This window comes from Mastigoproctus giganteus, chromosome 6 (assembly GCF_048544385.1).
Source record: "Mastigoproctus giganteus isolate SK-2022 chromosome 6, ASM4854438v1, whole genome shotgun sequence".
In the NCBI taxonomy this organism is placed as follows: Eukaryota; Metazoa; Arthropoda; class Arachnida; order Uropygi; family Thelyphonidae; genus Mastigoproctus; species Mastigoproctus giganteus.
Window position 1 is genome coordinate 77,386,886 of NC_143580.1, and position 20,469 is coordinate 77,407,354.

Consider the following 20,469-nt stretch of genomic DNA (forward strand, 5'->3'; position numbering starts at 1 on the left):
AGACCAGTTAGTTTAACTTCTGTTCCGGGTAAAATAATGGAGTCACTGGTTAAAGATGCATTGCAGGATCATCTAGACAAGACTGCAGCAATAATTCAAACACAGCATGGGTTTGTTAAGGGAAAGTCTTGTCTGACAAATTTGATTGGTTATTATGATGTGGTCACAAAGGAACTGGATGCAAAAAATAATTTTGATATCATATACTTGGATTTCAGGAAAGCTTTTGACACTGTTGCGCATGGAAGACTACTGTACAAATTGGAGCAGAATGGTATTAAGGGTAAGTTGCTACAATGGATAAAAGGATGGTTAAGTGGGAGAAGACAGAGGGTGGTAATCAATGGGTGCTGCTCTTCGTGGACTAATGTTATTAGTGGAGTCCCACAGGGTTCAGTGTTGGGTCCACTGTTGTTTTGTGTATTTATCAATGATATTGATGAAGGTATATCAGGCTTAATGTCGAAGTTTGCAGATGACACAAAGGTTGGCAGAGTTGTTAATGACAGTAATGGCAGTGTGCTACTGCAACGGGATCTAGATAATTTGGGCAGATGGGCTAAGAAGTGGCAACTGAAGTTCAACCTTGACAAATGCAAAGTACTGCATATGGGTAGAAGTAACCCCAGAGAAACGTACCAACTGTGTGGTACTACACTTAAGGTGGTAGAAAATGAAAAAGACCTGGGAGTAATTGTGCAGTCAGATATGAAGTTTTCTGAGCAATGCAGAAAGGCTGCTAGGGCCGGTCATGGGGTTTTGTCAATGATATATAGGAATTTTGCTAGCAGGGAAAAGGAGGTGATTGTCCCTCTGTATAAGGCAATGGTCAGGCCACGCCTTGAGTACTGCGTACAGGTCTGGAGGCCTCATTTTAGGAAGGATGTAGATTTGCTTGAGCGTGTACAGAGAAGAGCAACACGATTGGTGAGGGGAATGAAGGGATTCTCTTACCAAGAGAGGCTTAAGTTCTGCAAATTACAGTTGCTGGAGACTAGGCACCTGCGCGGTGAACTGATTGAGGTCTATAAGGCCTTGAATGGGTTGAGCACGCTGAATTCTGATGGGATCCTTCCACTTGTCCAGATTACGAACCTACGGGGACATAAGTTCAAATTAAGAAAGGACAGATGTAGAATAGATGTGCGGAAATTTGCCTTTAGCCAGCGGGTGGTTAATTGCTGGAACAAACTTCCATCTGTCATTGTGGAAGTTGATAGGTTAAATAAATTTAAGGAGGAACTGGACAGGTATTTGGAGGGAATGGTGTGATTTTTTTTTTTTTTTTTTTGGCTGATGCTGCATAAGCTCCTACACTTGCTTTCTTGCATCATATGCCACTACTACTACTACTACTACTACTACATTCTCTCAGTAGAGGTGGATCAGAAGAACTGTTGGGAGTGCTTTTCACATTTTATTTAAATAACGATTTCCCAGGAATGCTGCCATTCAACATATTTAGGGGAGTTGCCAACCCTGCTGGATAAAGAAGGGTGACATTTGACCTATGGGGTTTTTTGCTAGTAGAATGTATTATCTGGAATCTATATGGTGGAATTGACATGTCTTGAGATCCGTGCCTCTTTGCTGTGGCAGCACCGTAAAAGTCTGTCATTATTTTCAGATAAATATGTTAGGTTTCCACAAGAAAGCTTTAGATTATCAGGGTTTGTGATTTTTTTTTTTTTTTTTTTTGTAGCCCTGGCACTCCACCCATCACAAAATCCAAACGAATACCCACTAAAAGCAGTAAATGTACTCAGGAGTGGAACACCAAGGTGGGTATGGAGCCATCCAAGCACCATACTTGCACTTCCACTAGTTTCAATCCTGCTTCTTGAACTATGGGAGTAGAGACATAGCTTCAGCACAGCTGACTCATGGGAGCAAACCAACCTAGTCAACTGATAGTGACTCCCATCATCTGGCTGCCAAATTTATTTAAAAAAAAAAAAAAAAAAATCAGATTCTACTATGAGTGCGTTAAATATTTTATGTTGTAAATTGCCATTGGGTCATATCAGCACACGAATTCCCTGAACAGCACAACACTGGAAGAACTGCATCAACTTTTTTTTTTTTTTTTTACCTTGTGTATAAAATGCTTAAACATCTCCACAAATGTTATGGAGTCATAAGTTTGTCATCTAGCAATCTGCTTTGATGTTCATGACATACACTGCCTCTGTACTTCTCTTGGATTTTTAATTAGTATTAGCTAGTATTAGCTATACAGTGGAAGAAAGCCACAAGCCTCTGCTGCACCAGTCAAAAATAAAAAAAACTGGTAATAATAAATAAATAAATAAACAAACAAACAAAAATAATAATAAAAATAAAAAACAACATACATAAAAGAAACTGTGATTAACAAGGAAAGGAGCTTTTAACTGACAAGAGAGGGAAGTGTTTTGGCTCGTATTTTTAGACTATCAGCTACACAAGTTAGGAGTACCTATCCTGTACATTATTTTTTTTTTTTTTTAAACAAATCTTTACTAATGTTAGTTTTAGTAGACTAAGTTCTTTTATTAATCTTTATTGCTTTCTCAATTGAAAGAAAGTATGGCCATCATATGTATTATGTGAAAATGAAACCCTTGCAAAATATAAAGTTTTCTTTTTTTTCTACAGCTAATCAAACAATCATGGTAAACTATTCTCAGATGCTTATTATGATTGTATTTGATACTGGAAATAAGACCTAATTAGAGATTTTTTAAAAATTTTTTTTTTTTTTTATTTCTGATTTTAATGTAGTTTTACTGCTTATCTGAAAAAAGAAACAGACAGAACAAAACTATGTTATGTGAGATGGGGAAGAGATCAAATTGATTCAAAAGACTGATTCCTCATCATAAACCCAGAGAGTTAGCAGCTATGCTTATCTTTTTTATTCTAAATTTCTTATAACAGTGTCAAACATTTTCCATTTTCATCTTAGTAAAAAGACTAATGATTCTTCACATCATAAACCCAGAGAGTTGACAGCTATGCTTATCTTTTTTAAACTATCCTAAATTTTGCATGTTATAATGTTATCCAACACTTTCTTTTTTCATCTTAGTAATCCCTGCATTGATTATTTAACTTCAACATCAACTGTGATGTGAAAATTACTTTTGTTTGGTCATTATTCACTTACAAATTATGCAATTTTTTTTCTTTTTTTTGCTGACAAAAATTCCTTTTGGCAGAATTGAACTCCTTTCCATATTTCATCATTTTTCTTGAGCATAACACCTGCAAATACAGGGCTTTCACTATACATATGACATTTATACTGATATAATTGGAACAAATCGATTTGCTTTACTATATATACTAAAATGATTGAATTTCAATTTTAATAAGGTGCATGCCCACCTCTGGCCGTTAATATAGCAGATAGCCTATGTAACAAACTTTCCATCAATTTTCAGAAAATTTCAAAGTAAATTTTTGCCATTCATCATGTAGGAAATCTAATGTAGCTTGAAGTTACCGTCCATGTCAATTTCAAACATGCCTCTCCAGTTCTCCCACAGGTCTCAATGGAGTTTAAGATCAGAATTCTTGAGTTAGCCATTCCAGTGGTAACACACTGGGGTTCATGGCAGGGAGCACTGCCCTCTGAAACATGTATGGTCCTTCACATACAAAAAGCAGCCCAAGCTACCATGCTTAGAACTGCACTACTTACAACTAAAATGAAGACTATATGGAAGCATTCACGGATGTTGCCAGATCCAAATTCTTACACAAGATGAAAAAGACATACCATTATTCGATACTCACAAGAACATTTTATCAACAAAACACAAAAGTCAGTGAACAGAAACTGGGAAATCACTTTTCTGCTCTACAGCTTGTCTATAAAAACCTGAACGCAATGCCTTGCATAACCACACTGCCAGTAACCCTCTTGAATCTGCCGAGAGATTCAAAGAGAATGGGAAGAGCATACAGGAGTGGCAGCAAGTGCAGTAACAGTCAGATGATGCCTGTTCAAAAATGGACTTGTAGCCTGTCGTCCTAAGAAGAGCCCTCCTCACACAGAAAATGAAAAAGGCTGGATTAATTTGGTGTAAGGAGCATGTCAAATGGTCTCCCCGAGCAATGGAAGTCAGTTATTTTCTCTTATGACAAGAAATTCAACTTGCAATGGCTCTGATGGGAGACAAACGATTTGCCATAGACGAGGTGAAGAATACCATCCAGACTGTATGGTGTCTACAGCTAAATTCCCTACCAGCCAAATAATATGGGGGTGCATTTCGTATCACGGAGTAGGTCACCTGTACTTTATAAAAGGTTCCGTAAATGCTAATGGATACCTGGCTATATTGGAAGGCAAATTGCTGCCAACCATTAGAGACTGTTTCATCCTGCGAAGTAACTGCATCTTTCAGGAAAGACTCTGCTCCTTGTTATCAGGTGAAAAGTGTAAGTATGCAGTTCTGTAGTTACTTTAGCTTCATTTCTGCATTAGAGGTTCAACAGTAATGTGTTTACATTTGTTACATGTGAAAAAAATGGTTGAAAGAATGGTCCATTACAACTCTTAGCTGGCCAGGAAACAGCCCGGACCTGAATCCTACAGAGAACTGTTGGCATCATGCGGAATCTGCAGTTGCCAGAAAGAAACCAAAGACCCTTTGTGAACTTCAAGAAGCCATAATTTGTGTTTGGAACCACAAACCATCAGTTGATTAACTTCAGAAATAGATCTTGTCAATGCCTTGACAGTGTGCTGCTATCATCAGAGCCAGAGGCAGTTCAACTAAATATTAGTTTGCACCTGGTGAACTTTTCATTTTGTTTTCCATTCAAAATGATAAACTGAAGCAAACTGAGGACTTCTGATAACATTTCAGCCATAATTGGTTGAACCCTTTTTCCCAAAACTGTTGTATAAAGTTTATACAACAGTTTTTGGTTCAAAACTGTTGTATAAAGGTTGCAACTGCTCATTTTGGAATATTTCAAGAGCGCCTGTCAAATATTACTTAGCATTGCCTTAACTATTAATAAATATCTTTTGTTTATATTTCTATTTGTGATGCTAGTCATTACTGTAACATACCATCACGAAAAAGGGTTAGAAATGTGAAATTCCTAGGTGATGCACTTTCTTTGAACACCAGTGTATGTATTCTGTTTAATAAAAACTGTTTTAAAATTACTCTGTACATGCTCCTTTTTCATTGCAGTTATGTAACAAATGAATCAGAAACCCCTACAAAAAGAGGTGAAAGAAATGCACTTCTGTTATTCAAGATTTATTATTTGATTCAATCTCAGTTCTGTTTACCTTGGATATTCAAGGTTCAGCTAAATATACAGATTAGTTATTAATATAAGAAAGAGCTACAACGGTCAATGTTCTACATTGTATTTCAATATCTGTAGAAGAATAAGAGAAATTTATCTAAATATGATGTGTAGAACACTTCCTAATAACACTCTCCAGCAAATAAACGAAAATAAAATTAATGCAAATTGATTACAGTAATAAAATTAATTAAAAAAATTAAAACAAGTTCAATGCAAATTTTGAAAAAAAAAAAAAAGACTCCTTCCAGGAGCTGACAGGGCCAACCATATGTCTTGATCACAGGAATTGAAATTACAGAGCATGTGAGAACCGGAAGTTAAATGGAGAGATTGTCTTCACGCATGCATGTAAAACACCGTGATTAATGAGGCCAAAATACTTAAGTGTCCAATGTAATTATACTAGACTTAATTACAGAAACCATCGAAATTAAATTACATGAGAATTCTATTAATGTTCATCATCCATATCTAATATCTGATTCGTGGTCTTTTATGCACATGCGTGAAGACAAATAATCTCTCTATTTAAAATTCTGGCTCACACATACTTGGTAATTTCCATCCCTGTGATCAAGACATATGGTCAAAAAACCCTGTCAAGCTTCAGGAAGAAAAGCCTTTTTTTCAAATTTGTGTTGAACCTGTTTTAATTTTTTAAATGTTTTTTAATTAATTTTATTACTGTAATCAATTTGTGTTAATTTTATTTTCCTTTATTTGCTAGAGTGTCATTAGGAAGTGTTCCATGTATCATATTGAGGTAAATTTCTCTTATTTTTCTACAAACAGATTAATTATATATATATGTATGCACAGAGAGAGAGAATTTTAAAAAAATATGTATCATACTTATTTTCCTTGCTGCCTTTCTGTATCTGCAGAAAAGAACAGTAAAAATGATAAACAATAGGAAAAAGGTTACTGATGTGATAACTACTGGTGCATCTATATCCATAATGACCCATAATTTTTTCCTAGGTGATATTTCTGGAAAAGAAGACATATCCACCAAAGAACATGTTTCTTCACAGTCAACACAACTACATGCTGTGGAATTAGCATCTGTAGGTTCATAACATCTAAATAAAAAATTTTAAAAAGTGAAGTTAAAAATTTTTAAATATATTTTTCATCATACAATTCAACTGTCAGCTGAAATTAAAACATAGTATTTTCCAAATTTATGAACACTGTGTTTCTGTAAAGTAGTTGGTAAATCAGAAGGAATCTTTTTCCTTATATATAATATATATATATATATTTTTTTTTTTTTTTCCTTTAACTGAAGAAATACATAACAAAGGTTTTATACTTTAAGCCTACTTTAAAATAGAAAACTTATGACTTTAGTGCAAGTAAAAAGCATTAGAGTACATTTAGAAAAATATAACTTACTTGCTTTCAACTAACCAGTTGCAGAGAAAAGTTTAATTATTGTGTTAAACTAGGTTATATTTCTCACTGAGCCAGGAAAAAAAATTAAAAGCACATGGACATTTTAACTCACATATAGCATGTTAACTGTGGTAAAGTTTTAAAAAAAATGCTAGGAGTAAATATAGCTGAAGCTTATAAATTTGGGCTCTGTTAACTGAGAAAATAAAAACATATTGCAAAACAGACAATTTACAGATACTGATTGTTCAGTTTATTGTAAACAAAAGTAATAAAGTAAATGAAATAAAAGTAAATCAATGATAAATAACGAAAGTGATAAATAACAAAAGTTCTGTTTTAGCGTAAATCAAATCAATGGAAGGACAACACCAGAACAGTGATGAATTTGAACAAAACAGCATTTTCATTGTTTGTTGACAATGCCAAACTACAGTGCTCAGAAAGAGAATTTTCTAAAATAAATGCATTAATAACCTTTTCAGAAAGTTGCAAATTTCTGAAAAATTTACCACTCAGAATTTTTTCAGAGTATATTACCAGGATGTATCTAGAGACAGCCAAATAGAAAACGCAATGTGAAAAAAAAAAAAAAAAAAAAATTGTCTGTCAACATTCTTGAGAAATCTGTTTAACATAATAGAAAATTATGTTGTATACTATTGGGCTGCAATGCACTAAATAGAATAAGAAAATACTACTAGTAATATCAATAATGAAGGCCAGAATACAGACAATCAACATTCCCATTCTCGAGAGTAAATTCTGAAATCCTCTGTAATTTGGGGGAAAAGAGGTGATTATTCTGTTATACAAAGCAATGGTTAGGCTATGCCTCGAGTACAGATTTGAACACCTCATTTTAGTAAGGATGTAGATCTGTTGGAAAAGGCACAGAGAAAAGTAACAACATTAGTCAGGGGCACAAACAGGAACTCTTAACAAGAACGACCAAAGAGTTTGGAAACCATGTCACTTGCGAGAAGGTCTGACTGAAGTATCTGAGGCTTTAAATGGACTGAGTAAACCAAGTGCTGCTGGCATCATTACTCTTTCTCAGACAACACACATAAGGGGGACATCAAACAGATGGTTGCAGGACAGACGAGCAAAAATTTGCTTTCAGTCAGAAAGTAACTGAATATTTGAACAAATTTCCATCGTTTAGAAAGTAGGTAGTCTGAATAATTGAAGGATTAGATATATTATTAGAAGGGATGGACAGATGATGTGGGTAGTTTTTTCCAGCATCAGCCAAGATGGGGGGGGGGGGGAGAACTACCTACATCATCTTGCATCTTTTGCCACTACTAATACCAATCAAGGCTGTTAACCTTGTAGTTAACCAGTCTCAGGCAGAGGAGGATTCCCCCCCCCCCACAAGTTCTGGGTTTTTCGTATCACACAACCTACAAATTGTAGCATGAACACATACCTCTTCAGACAGGCAATATTACAGAAACTGTGTACGTGTACCCTGTCTATGGTGGCTCCCAGAAATAATCCATCTCGTTTGAATGGTTAGCTGTGATAGTTACTATTATATGTGCTCTTGTTAAAAGGGTTTATAAATATGGTTTAAAAGTGCTTACTTTAAATACTCTTGTGATATATGGATATATTCTGATAAGGTCTACTAGGTTTGATGATTTCTAATCAAGGAAAGGTAATATTCAAGCTAGATTTACGATAAGTCTGTTTTGGCAGTTAGAGCATTCTCTGTTCTGTCAGTTCCAGCTGCCTATGCTTTAGCATAGCGCTAGTATGGATAAAGTGTGGATGAAGGGGACTTCAAATAGATGGAAGGGTATATCTGGCTGATTAGTTTCATCTAAGTTTGGAAGAAAATATCTTCTTAGTGAAAAAGATATATAATTTTAAAGAATTTTAGATGTAAATAGTAAAGGCCTATACATCTATTGTTAATGAAGGAAGAAGGCTGGTAGTGGCCCCTATACGGTTATTAGTGTCCTCTCATAATAATAAAAAACTGTTTATCAAATGGAGTCAGATACACACAGGGTTGATCTCACATGTGAAAAAATTTGTGGCATTGAATTGAAAGGGGTTGCAGGTTCTAAGAATCTTCAAAGTGGTGCTAATGAGTCTGATCTCACTGTTGCTACAGAGACCACTAAGTCTGCAAATTTCAAAAGTAGATTAAGGAAGAATTGGAATTCTTCATGCAAGTAGAATTTCAGGATCCAAGTATATCTCGAGGTAAATTGTCACTGAGTCAAAGCAAAGAACCTTTTGAGGTCTCTATCCCAGGAAGTGTAGGCGAGAAGATGTTGGAATGGGGGGGGGGGAGGTTCTCTCGAGTAAAGCTAGGGATGATAAGAATATTGCACTTTTGACACCACACATAGATCTCCTAAATAATCAACCAAAACACATCATCAAAGACGGTTATACTACGGTGGGGAAGAAAGTTCAGTTGGATCACTGTGTTCATCGTGCAGTAGGTCTCCTGTTCTAAGACGAAATAATAAGAGGAAAATCAAGATCAATGCCCCTAAAAATGATTGGGATACGGAATTACGTAAAGTTAAGAAATATGTTCAGAGTGATATGGATTTGGCTGAGAAAAATGAAAATTCTTCAACTAAAATTGAGATGGGGAATGACACTGAAACGAGTATCTTGTCATCGTATTCAAAAGAAATTAGGAACGAAAACATGAATTTTAATCCTGTTGTCAAAAAACATGACTTCTTCTGGGGAGAGAAACTGCCTCGTGCAGATGGTGATTTCAGAGGAGATAATACTCATAGCTTTACAGAAATAACATTTAAATTACGCAAAGATTTGGAAGACTTCCTTTTTCCAAAGGAGAGTGGTATTAATCGGAGTTCAATGAGAGGGATACTGTCTAGATGGGATCTTCTTGAAACCATGGTTTTGGAATTTGAGAATACAGAATGAAAAATTTAAGGAACAGATACAATGTTGTTTTTTTTTTTGTTTTTTTTTATGAAAACCCCAAACACGAGAGGTATTAGAACCTATAGTACTTAGTACCGCGCTTGGGTTTGAGGTTGAAAGAAGATTTCTGTTGACGTTATACTTGAATTCTGTAGACTGTAATTTTCAGGAAATACATATGAAGGAAGGTTGTTCCATAAAACGGCAGTTGAATGAATAAACGAGGAAGATGAAAAGTTGGTTCTGTGAGTTTGAAGTTGGACAATAAATGGATGTTGGCTGGTGGCAGCACGTGTTCGGACAGTTTTGAAAGAGAAAGTGGGAATTATAGAAGCCAATTCAGAAGAACAGTGCCCACTGAAGTATCTGTAGAAAAGGCATGCAGAAGAAATAGTACGTCTATCAGACAGTGAGTGAAGAGATTCTTTTAGAGACAAGTCATTAATTAACCTAACAGCCCTCTTCTGAATGGAATCTAGAAGCCTCAGAGAGGTTTTGGGGGCACTGCATTAGATGTGGGAACAATATTCCATAGTAGGGCGGATTTGCGATTTGTACAGCGTGAACAGCTGTTTGGAAGAAAAGTAACACCGAGAGCGACAGAGAAAACCAAGTTTTTTTAGATGCAGAGGAAGCAATATTTGTAATGTGCTAGTGCCAAGAGAGATTAGAAGCTAGGGTAATCCTAAATTGAGATGTGATCTTGTTTGAAATCAGTGTCATTGATCATGAGCACGGGATCAGAAGAATCCTTTTTGCGAGATATAAGACAGGACAGAGTTTTAGAAGGATTGAAATCAATTAATTTGTCTTTGCCCCACTAGAGAATTACCTGGAGATCGGCATTTAAGGAATCGGTAGCAGATATTCGAGAAGTTGAAGCTGATTGAGAAAGTTGAATGCAATGTGCTATCATCGGCAAAACTTTGGATAGGATTTCCAGTCAATGGAAGAAGGTCATTAATATACAAGAGGAAAAGAGTGGGGGAAAATTTAACCTTGGGGGACACCAGCATTAGTGGAGAAGTTAGAAGATAGAGTCATCTACCATCACCCTCAGTGAGCAATCAGAGAGAAAACTGGATAACCAATTACAAAAAACAGTTGACAAACCATAAGATGGAAGCTTGTTTAGAAGACCTTTATGCCAAACACGATCAAAAGCCTTTGAAATATCAAGAACAACTGCTTATGTTTCACCGAACTTTTCCATTGAATTTGTCCATAAATGAGTAACATAAGCCAGAATATCACCAGTGGATTGACACTGATGGAATCCATACTGGCAATTGTTGATCAGACGGAAGGTTTCTAGGTAGTTTCAGAGTTGGCAGTTAATTGACTTCTTCATTACTTTAGAAAGAGTAAAAGTAATTACAATGGGACAATAATTGGATGGGAGGGATTTGTCACCCTTTTTAGGAACTGGCTGGATATGAGCAAATTTCCAAGCAGAAGGAAAAACACCTTTGGAATAAGAAAGTGAAAAAAGGCGGCAAAGAATAGGAGTAAGTTCAAGAGCACACGTTTTGAGAACAAGTGGAGAAATACCATCAGGACCTGGAGTTTTCTTAGCATCAAGATTTGTCAAAATCCTTCTGACATCCTTTTGACGGAAGACCACAGGAGGCATTTGAATGGAGCGTGCTGGGAATGGTGGGAGGTGTTTTACCAAGATCATTAATACGTGAGTTGGAAGAGAAATGAGATGCTAGCAGGTCAGTTTTATCCTTGGCTGAAGTGACAACAGAACCACCTGGCTTTGACAGAGGTGGGAGCAGAGATGGGCAAAAGTTGCAGACAACAGCTTTTGCAAAAGACCAGAATGCTCGGCTACCATTACGGCAAGAAGCAAGTTTTCTACTCTTAGCCTGTTCAAAATCTAGTTTGGACTGATTAATAACTGCTTCACAATTGTTGCAAGCTTTGGTGTAGGCAGAAAATGAAGCTGAAGAATTGGAAACAAGCCAATTATGATATGCAACATTCGTCTCTTGAACAGCCTTAACACATTTATTGAAAAACCAAGATTTAGATAAAGGAAGAGATTTTAAAGTGGAGTGTGGGATAAAGGATTCCATTCCAACAAGAATAATTTCACTGACATGATCTGAGAAAACACTGACATCAGAAGTTTTGAAACAGTAATTCGACCAAGGTAAAGAAATCTTGCAGGTCATCCCATTTTGCATTCTTGTAATGCCAAACAACACGAGGTTGGGAATAGCCATGAGATAAAGGCTCCATTGGAGAAGGGACAATCACCAAGTTGTGATCTGACGTGCCTAAAGGACCACTCACTTCGACCATGTAATTAGAAGGGTTGTTTGTGAAAAGATCAAGCGTGTTGGCTGTATGGTTAGAATTGTCCGGTATTCTTGTAGGTAAATGAACAATCAGTGCAAGGTTATTAGTAATTGCAAAAGCCTCACCGTCTTGACCAGCTGGGTTGGTGTGACTAGAAAATGGAAACCATTTGGAGTTGTGAACATTAAAAATCACCAAGGAAAATTACCTCACTGTTAGGAAAGTTGGACTGGAGAAAGTCAAGTGCAAAGAGAGGAAGCCAAAGAGCTCCAAGTGATTTGACACAATGAGGTAGAGAGATTTTAAACCAGAGAAGATCGAAAAGAGGAGATTTGAAATTACCAAGACTCTGACAGGAAATTTCAGAACAGACACATGCACAAGTACCACCTTTGAGGCAATATAAATCATAAAGTGAATAATTTGGGCAAGTGAGATGAGCAATAGTTGAATCAACCGATAACTGAGATTCGGTCAGAAAAAGATAATGGGGTTTGGCAGACTGCAAGTGGAAATGGACATCGTTGAGATTAGATCTGAGACTACGTATATTTGTAAAATGAACTAGGAAGTTTGGGTTAGATCTTTTTGCAGATAAGCTTACTCTATTAGTTTAACAATTCATGGTGTATTCAATAGTAAGAAAAAGTGGGGGGGAAAAGTGCTGTATGAAGTAATGAAATTTTTGTATATGGCACACAAGGTAAGAATATACAAAGATCTTTGACATACCGTGGCTTCTGAGTGGTGTGTATTCCCCCCCCCCAAATTTTTGTATATGGCACACAAGGTAAGAATATACCAAGATCTTTGACATACCGTGGCTTCTGAGCAGTGTGTATTCCCCCCTCTGTTTCCTTAATGAGTGGGTATCCAATTCTGCTCCTGTCAACACAGTTGGCAAGAAGCCTTAGTTGTTTTTCTTGGGTTTGATCCTGCAATAACACATTCTTCCAGCTTGGTTTTGCCAGTTAATATGAGTAACTTCTGTTGAGCTGTCTGGCTGCTGGTAGATGGCTGTTCGTTGAACTCTTCGTCTTTTGGAGCATACTGGCGATGATCAGTCTCTAGGATGTGATCCTTGTGCTCATTATGGCCAGTGTCTCTTCACTGGTTTCTGTTGTAGCCTATTTGTCCAGCTTGTTGTGATGGTCAGTCTCTAGAATGTGATGCTTGTGCTTATTGTGGACAGTGTCTCTTCATCGGTTTCTGCTGTAGCCTACTTGCCACTTGTGCTGTAGCTGAAGGGATGCCATTACACAGAACAGTTGATTTGTAATATGAATGTGAATAATTGTATACTGTACTATACTATTTCTATATGTATGGCAGATTTGCCAGATTTTTTTTTGGCTAGGGGCCACTTTACTCAATAAATGAAAAAAATGAAATGAATACCTCTTCAGACATAATACATAATCATGGATATGAGCAACAAGCTCCAGTGCTGTTAAAAATAATAATACAGTGGATTCTGGTTATTTGCGCCACCAGTTAATTGTGGCGCAAACTGGGATATTGCTCTTCAGTATGTGACTATATTTCCTGAATGCTATCCATCCAAAATTTATTCTTCTCTTGAGTTCCAGCCATTTATCATTATTACAGCTAATAACTTGTCCCAGATAAGTATATGACTCCACCTTTTCAATTACTGCTCCTTCAATCATTATTTCCCTTTCCGTGGCATACTTGTTCATCATTACTTTTGTTTTAGCCATATTCATCTTTAGTCCAAAATCCTTACTAACTGTGCATAACTGATTAAGATTTTCCTCTAATTCTTCGGGATCGTGGCTTATGACCACAATGTCATCTGCAAATCGTAAATGGTTTAGGTACTCTCCGTTCACATTGACTCCTTTCTGCGACCAGTCTAATATTCTGAAAGCTTCCTCAAGGGCAGCAGTAAACAGCTTCGGAGATATTGTGTCTCCTTGTCGAACTCCTTTCTCGATTTTAAATTTGCTACTGTCTTTGTCTAGTCTAATAAAGGATGTAGCACTCTCATATATTTTCTTCAAAATCATAATATATGGAGTATCTATGCCTTGTCTTTCCAGTGCCCGAAACATTGCCTTATGCTGTATGGAGTCAAATGCCTTTTCATAATCCACAAATGCCAAGCATAATGGTGTTTTATATTCATTTGCTTTCTCCATTAGCTGTGATATTACGTGAAGGTGATCCATAGTTGAGAATCCTGTCCTAAAGCCAGCTTGCTCATTCGGTTGATTCTCATCAAGTATTCTTTCTAATCTGTTAGTAATGACCCTTGTGAACAACTTGTAGATATGGGATAACAAGCTAATTGGTCTATAATTTCCAATTTCTGATTTATCTCCTTTCTTATGCAGCAAAACTATGATTGCATTATTCCACTGCTTAGGCATCACACCTTTTCTAATGCACTTTGTGAAGAGCCTTGCCAGTTTTTGTGTTATGTCTCTTCCTCCCAATTTTAACAACTCTACAGTAACTTCATCTTCCCCCGGGGCTTTCCGATTCTTCATTTTCTTCAATGCATGTTCTACCTCATCAGGAAGAATATCGGGTATGTCGTATGTGTTGCTACTTTGCAATCCATCTTCCCCACTGCTGGTATCATTCCCTCGCTCCTTGTATAATTCTCTATAGTAGTCTTCTGCTATTTGAATTATGCCTTCTCTGCTGTTTATAAGTACACCATTGCTATTCTTCAGTTTCAGTATCATTTGTCTTTCTGTATTACTGCTCATGGCTGCTGATTTAAATCCTTTGTTTTCCCTTAATGCTTGTTCTACTTTTCTTGTCATGGTTTACTTCGCTTAATTGGGACAGGAGACCGCAGCACTGGAGATTAACCTACGATTGTCTCCGACTGTACCACATGGTTCGGTTGGATTTCTGGAAGTCACAACCATAAAACAATTAGCTGTCACCTGTTTATTGGGCTTTTCTGTTAGTGCAATCTATCATAAATGGATAGTAAAACTCTATCTTATTAAATTTGCGATATCTGGAATTCCGTGGGTTATTATGGTGAAATGCGTTTACACTTCCATGAAATCTTCAATTATATAAAAAAATTAATTTTCAGAATTAGATGACTTTCATCAACCGGTGAAATACCACCACTTTGCTTATTGGAGGCTTGAAGTGGTGAAACCCATGTTTAGGCTCTAGGGCAAAGTTCCCCCCCCCCCCCCATACTTCTCCTTCAACCCAAGCACGGTACTAAGTACTATAGGTTTTGATACCTTTCGTGTTTGGGGTTTTCATAAAAAAAAAAAAAAAAAAATTCCTAGTTACTCCGTTCTCACTTGCGCATATCGTGTTACTTGCAATTTGTGTGTGCTGTGTTCTTTGTTATTGATTGCTTATCTTTTTACTGTTTTAAATTTTAACTCCGACCCACAAATATCAGTAAACAGAAATGTCAACTAGTTAGTTTGTACATATTACAGTACGTATTAATTATTCCGATTATCACGTATATTCTTCCGATTTGCACATATCATTTAATTTTTAAATTGGTAAGGTAATAAAGGGTAAATTTGTGCTTAATATATCTTTACTTTTATAGCCTGAGGATAATATTCCTCCTATTTTCGCTAATTAGAATCACTGTTTAATAAAATTAAAATTCAATTCACAAATGTGATCACAATGACTGGCGCTTACTACACATCGTATAGTGAACGGTACTTTACTATAATGACTCCATCGTAACATGTGCTGCTTTACAGTGAGACAACTGTAAAGCGGGGGTCCATTGTATTTTTTTTTTTTAACTTTTTTTACGTGAAACTTTGGATAATTGGAGCAGCCACTTAATCGGGCCAAAATACACTAGTCCCGATGTGTCCCAAATAAGAGGAATCGACTGTAGTATGGGTACATTCTAATAGTTAGCATACTTAAATCATTCTAATCTAATGGTTCTAATTTAATTTAATTTAATTTAATGATTCTAATCTAATGGTCCTAAACATTCTAATGGTTAGCATAATTAAAATTGTACATACTCCTTACACACTTTTCTGGTCAAGGTAAAAGATTTTCAGCTAAAACATTTTCCTTTCAGAAGAGACTCTTCAAACCCTTAAAATTAGAAAAATTCTATGATACAGCAATCCTTAGGACCTAATCCTTGGGATGCCAAATCTGGAAGGTTTTTAACTGTATTAAAATGACAGTAGTATTAAGGTATTATGTGTGGTTGTTAGTTTAACTAAAATCATGCCTCAGACTAGAGCAATAAAGCAAAGAGCTCAGAGCAGAGATAAAATGCTTTAGCTCGGGGAAAGGGGATTGCCTGGGGTAGTTCTATGACTGAGGGTCCTATTGCTTGTACTGTTGGTGAATACTGCTAGGGACAAAGTAGATTATTATGCAAAAAAGAAAGGTAAATTAGGACCAAGTTAATATATATCCACCAGAGACAAAAGATGTTGTAGAACAGTTATCTTTTAAGAACATGAAAATTGTTGTACATGTCGGTACTAATGATATTAAGCATAGGCAATCTGAGGATTTACTACAAGGATATGAAACAATGTTGAAAAAAAAGCAGTGAAGTTAGGGTTAAAGTTGAAAGTGTAATTTTGCCTATATATGACAGGAGGGAGTACATGATGAGAGTTTAGTTTTGCCAATCAATTTGGTCCAAGATAGAAAGAGAGACTGAGCAAAGCATATGGAGACAGAATATCTCTCAGCATAGCCTTTACTTGTTAACAGAAGAGAAGTGTTTTTACAGGGATAGAATACACTTAAACAGAACGGCCACAAATATCTGCTGATTCTATCGAGGCAGTGTCAGGTGGGTTGGAAAAATGCTAGCTTGAAGGGAGAGATACAGACTAATAGTTTAATAGCATGGCAAGCAGAAGTGAATTTCTTTTATGATGATGGCTTGAAAGAAATATATGAAAGTATGCTCAAGATCCTGAGTGCAATAAAGAACTTTGCTTGGAATGTCTGTAGTGATCTTATAGAATATTCACAGGTCTACAAGGAGATTTCATAAAATACTGTTGTTTTCTGTGTTTGTGGGACAGTTGTGCAACAATAAAAAAAAAATGCATCTTGTACAGAAGTGGTAAAAGGAAGGATTTTTATCAGAGAAATAAGTAATATAAAAAATAAGTAATATATAATACATGTTCTGGTTGAACCAAAAAAGGTTCTTCCTTCATCTTTACACAAAGATTGGATGAATGAAAAATTGTTAAATTTTGTTTAGATAAAGAACAAGATGGATTCTGCTACCTAAAGAAAGTGTTTCCCAATTTAACAGATGCAAATCTGAAAGAAGTAATTTTCAATGGGCCTCAAAGGTAGAAACCCCTCAAAGATTGTGTATCTTAAACAAAGCTACAGAATACTGAACTATGGTGGTGGTGGTGGACAAAAAAACTGCATCACTTGTGAATTTTGCAAATAATGTTTTGTGCTGCACTGTGGGTTGCAGAAATGTTCGAAATGCATTTGTTAGATGGGATATACAGGGTGTTTCAGTTAAACGTTTCAGAACTTCTAAGAGGGGTAGGGTACATCCTGACAACTCGAAATCATATAGCAATGTGGGGTCGGAAATGCTTTCCTGAAGCGGTGTTGTACACAGAAGCACCATAAAAAGAAGAGAGACCGTAAGTGAGAAATCGTTTTAATAATACATGAAAAGAAGCAAAAGGTACATGGATTAAAGTAAGTGTTCGAAGTTTCTTCAACCTCGTATTGCTTTCGCACAGTGGTACCTTGGAAAATGTGCTACAAATCCCCTTTTTCCTGCTGAAGTGTTGTTTTCCGATGAGGCATCCTTCACAAGGGAAGGAATTTTCAACAAGCATAACGACCATATCTGGGCGGTCAAGAACCCGCATGCAATACGACGTCGTGCAGCACAGATTCGATTTTCGGTCAATGTATGGGCCGGTATTATGGGAGATCACCTCATCGGACCTTACCTGTTACCGTGTCGTCTAACCGGACCTATCTACTTGATCTTTCTGCAGCAAGTATTGCCACAACTTTTGAGAGATGAACAGATTTCTGCATCGACGCAACAGACAATGTGGTTCCAACACGATGGAGCCCCTGCCCATTATAGCGGAGATGTTCGTAACTACCTGGATGTCACATTTGGTCAACAGTGGATTGGACGTGGTGGTCCCGTGCGTTGGCCTGCTCGGTCATCCAACCTATCATGTCTTGATTTTAATTTCTGGGGTCATATGAAATCGCTAGTTTATGACACCCCTGTTGACAATGCTGAGGAGCTGGTTGCAAGAATCGCAGTAGCTGCCGAAGAAATTCGAAATTCGCCTGGAGTATTCCAGAATGTTCGGATGTCCATGCGTCGGAGATGTGAGGCGTGCATTGTAGCCCGTGGAAGAAACTTCGAACACTTACTTTAATCCATGTACCTTTTGCTTCTTTTCATGTATTATTAAAACGATTTCTCACTTACGGTCTCTTTTCTTTTTATGGTGCTTCTGTGTACAACACCGCTTCAGGAAAGCATTTCCGACCCCACATTGCTATATGATTTCGAGTTGTCAGGATGTACCCTACCCCTCTTAGAAGTTCTGAAACGTTTAACTGAAACACCCTGTATATCTCTGTGAATGAAATCCAATAAAAAGACTCCAACTGATATACCTAATTGCCATAAATATCTTCCCAAAGGTTAAATGCATAATTAATGGAAATATGAGAAATAATGGAAATATGAGAAATCATGCAAATGGCAATCATGACAACCAAACATACATTTTATTGCATTTACGTGTACAAACTGAAATGGCAAGTTAACGTAATAGTATACTGAAAATCAGCAAAATTATTCCTCAATATTTTGTTGTTCCTCCTCAAGCTGCAATTACAGCCTTGCAATGATCTGGCATAGTTAACTTCTGGATATATGATTGCCTAATTCCGTGGTACCACACCCTTACAATGCTCTCCTGGCTGAATCTTACTTGTTGGATTCTTCTGAGCAATTTTAGACGACATTATGTACCAGCAATTTTCAATAGGGTTCAAATCTTCACTGTTGCCGGGCCAGTCCAACACCGTAATGCCAGAATTTCTAAGGTATGACTGCACCTTAAAGGAGAAAAACGAGGGAAAACATTGATGCAAGTATGTTTTAAGCTTTATGAGAAAAGAACACAAACTCATCATTAAATCTAAATAGCATAAAACTTACTAATTTTGCTGTGTGGCCATTAATAAACTTAATTTGCTCCATCCCTTTGCTTGTTATGAATCCCCAGACCATCTGACCGGCAGGGAACTTTACAGTCAGCGTTATGCAGTCAGGATGGTATACCTCCGATTTTTGTCTTTGACATATCGCTTCCCATCCAAGCCATGCAGGTTGAAATTCAATTCGTCAGAAAAGATGACGGTGTCCCACTGCTCTTTTATCCATGAAACATTTTAGCCCAAGCAAGTCGCTTCTTCTTCATTTGTTGGGTCAACAAAGGCTTCTTCTTGGCCCGATAGGCATGCAGACCACATTCCAAAAGCCGTTTTTGGATAGTTCGTGCACTTGTTTCAACACCAGAGGCCATCACTAAGTCCAGTTTTAGATCAGGAGCCCTAGCAGGGTGATTACGAAGGCATGTCATTTCAAATATCGATCTTGGGAAGGCATAGTCACTCTCTTACGGCCTGTCCAGGTCTTCTCACATGACCAGTTTCATGCTTTAATTTCAGCACCCGGGATACTGTTGACTGGTGGCAACCTATTTTATCAGCAATGGCACACACAGAAGTCCAATTCAAGTCCAATGTCAACAAATATCTTCTTTCGTCTTCTCAACCTCCAACCCAAGCACAGTACTAAGTACTATAGGTTCTAATACCTCTCGTGTTTGGGGTTCACATAAAAAAAAAAAAAAAAATAGAAAGCCCTTCCTGGGACAGAGCAACAGCTACACTTTTTTTTTTTTTGCTGGTGTCAACTGAATGTATGGAGCCATGTTTACACCTCCACAAAACAGGATACTAATGAGCATGTATATCCTTCCAACGCTGTATTTATAAAACCGGCTGATGCAATACCTTGCAATTACTGTCTGATGCAATAGAAGCATTATCTGATGCAACACCTTTGCTTTGCAACAAAAAAAAATGACTGTAATCAAACAATATCTTATACATTTCGCTACAAAATGTTACTTTTTTAAGGAGATGCAGTTTTTTTGTCCGCCACTGTAGCAGCCTGAAAGTTAATTATGATAACTGTATCCAACACGCTGAACACAATTATCATAATTAACTTTTATTTTGACTAACACTAATTACTGCTTGTCTGACATCCAACACACAGACTTTTCTCAGCTATTTACAGATTACATGCATAACATGATCATAACCTTAAACACCTTGAGTGGCAGACCAAACTGTTTTTAGTGCAATTCTCACATTTTTTGTGATATCAATGAATCTAATTTAGTATTAATATTTATTTTTTGCAAGTATATAGAATGTATTTAAAGGGTAAATAAATAAATTACTGTATAAATA

The 20,469-nt window shown here is 36.7% G+C and overlaps 1 protein-coding gene across 3 annotated transcripts in view; it reads right to left on the reverse strand.

Moving 5' to 3' along the window:
• The window catches only part of LOC150084420 (NPC intracellular cholesterol transporter 1-like), a 466,919-nt gene that overhangs the window by 399,734 nt on the left and 46,716 nt on the right, over window positions 1–20,469 (reverse strand). For all 3 annotated transcript variants that reach the window (XM_090376058.1, XM_090376057.1, XM_090376056.1), the window contains exon 5: window positions 6,172–6,401. In XM_090376058.1, the coding sequence (XP_090232184.1) occupies window positions 6,172–6,401 (230 nt within the window). The remainder of the gene's footprint in view (window positions 1–6,171; window positions 6,402–20,469) is intronic.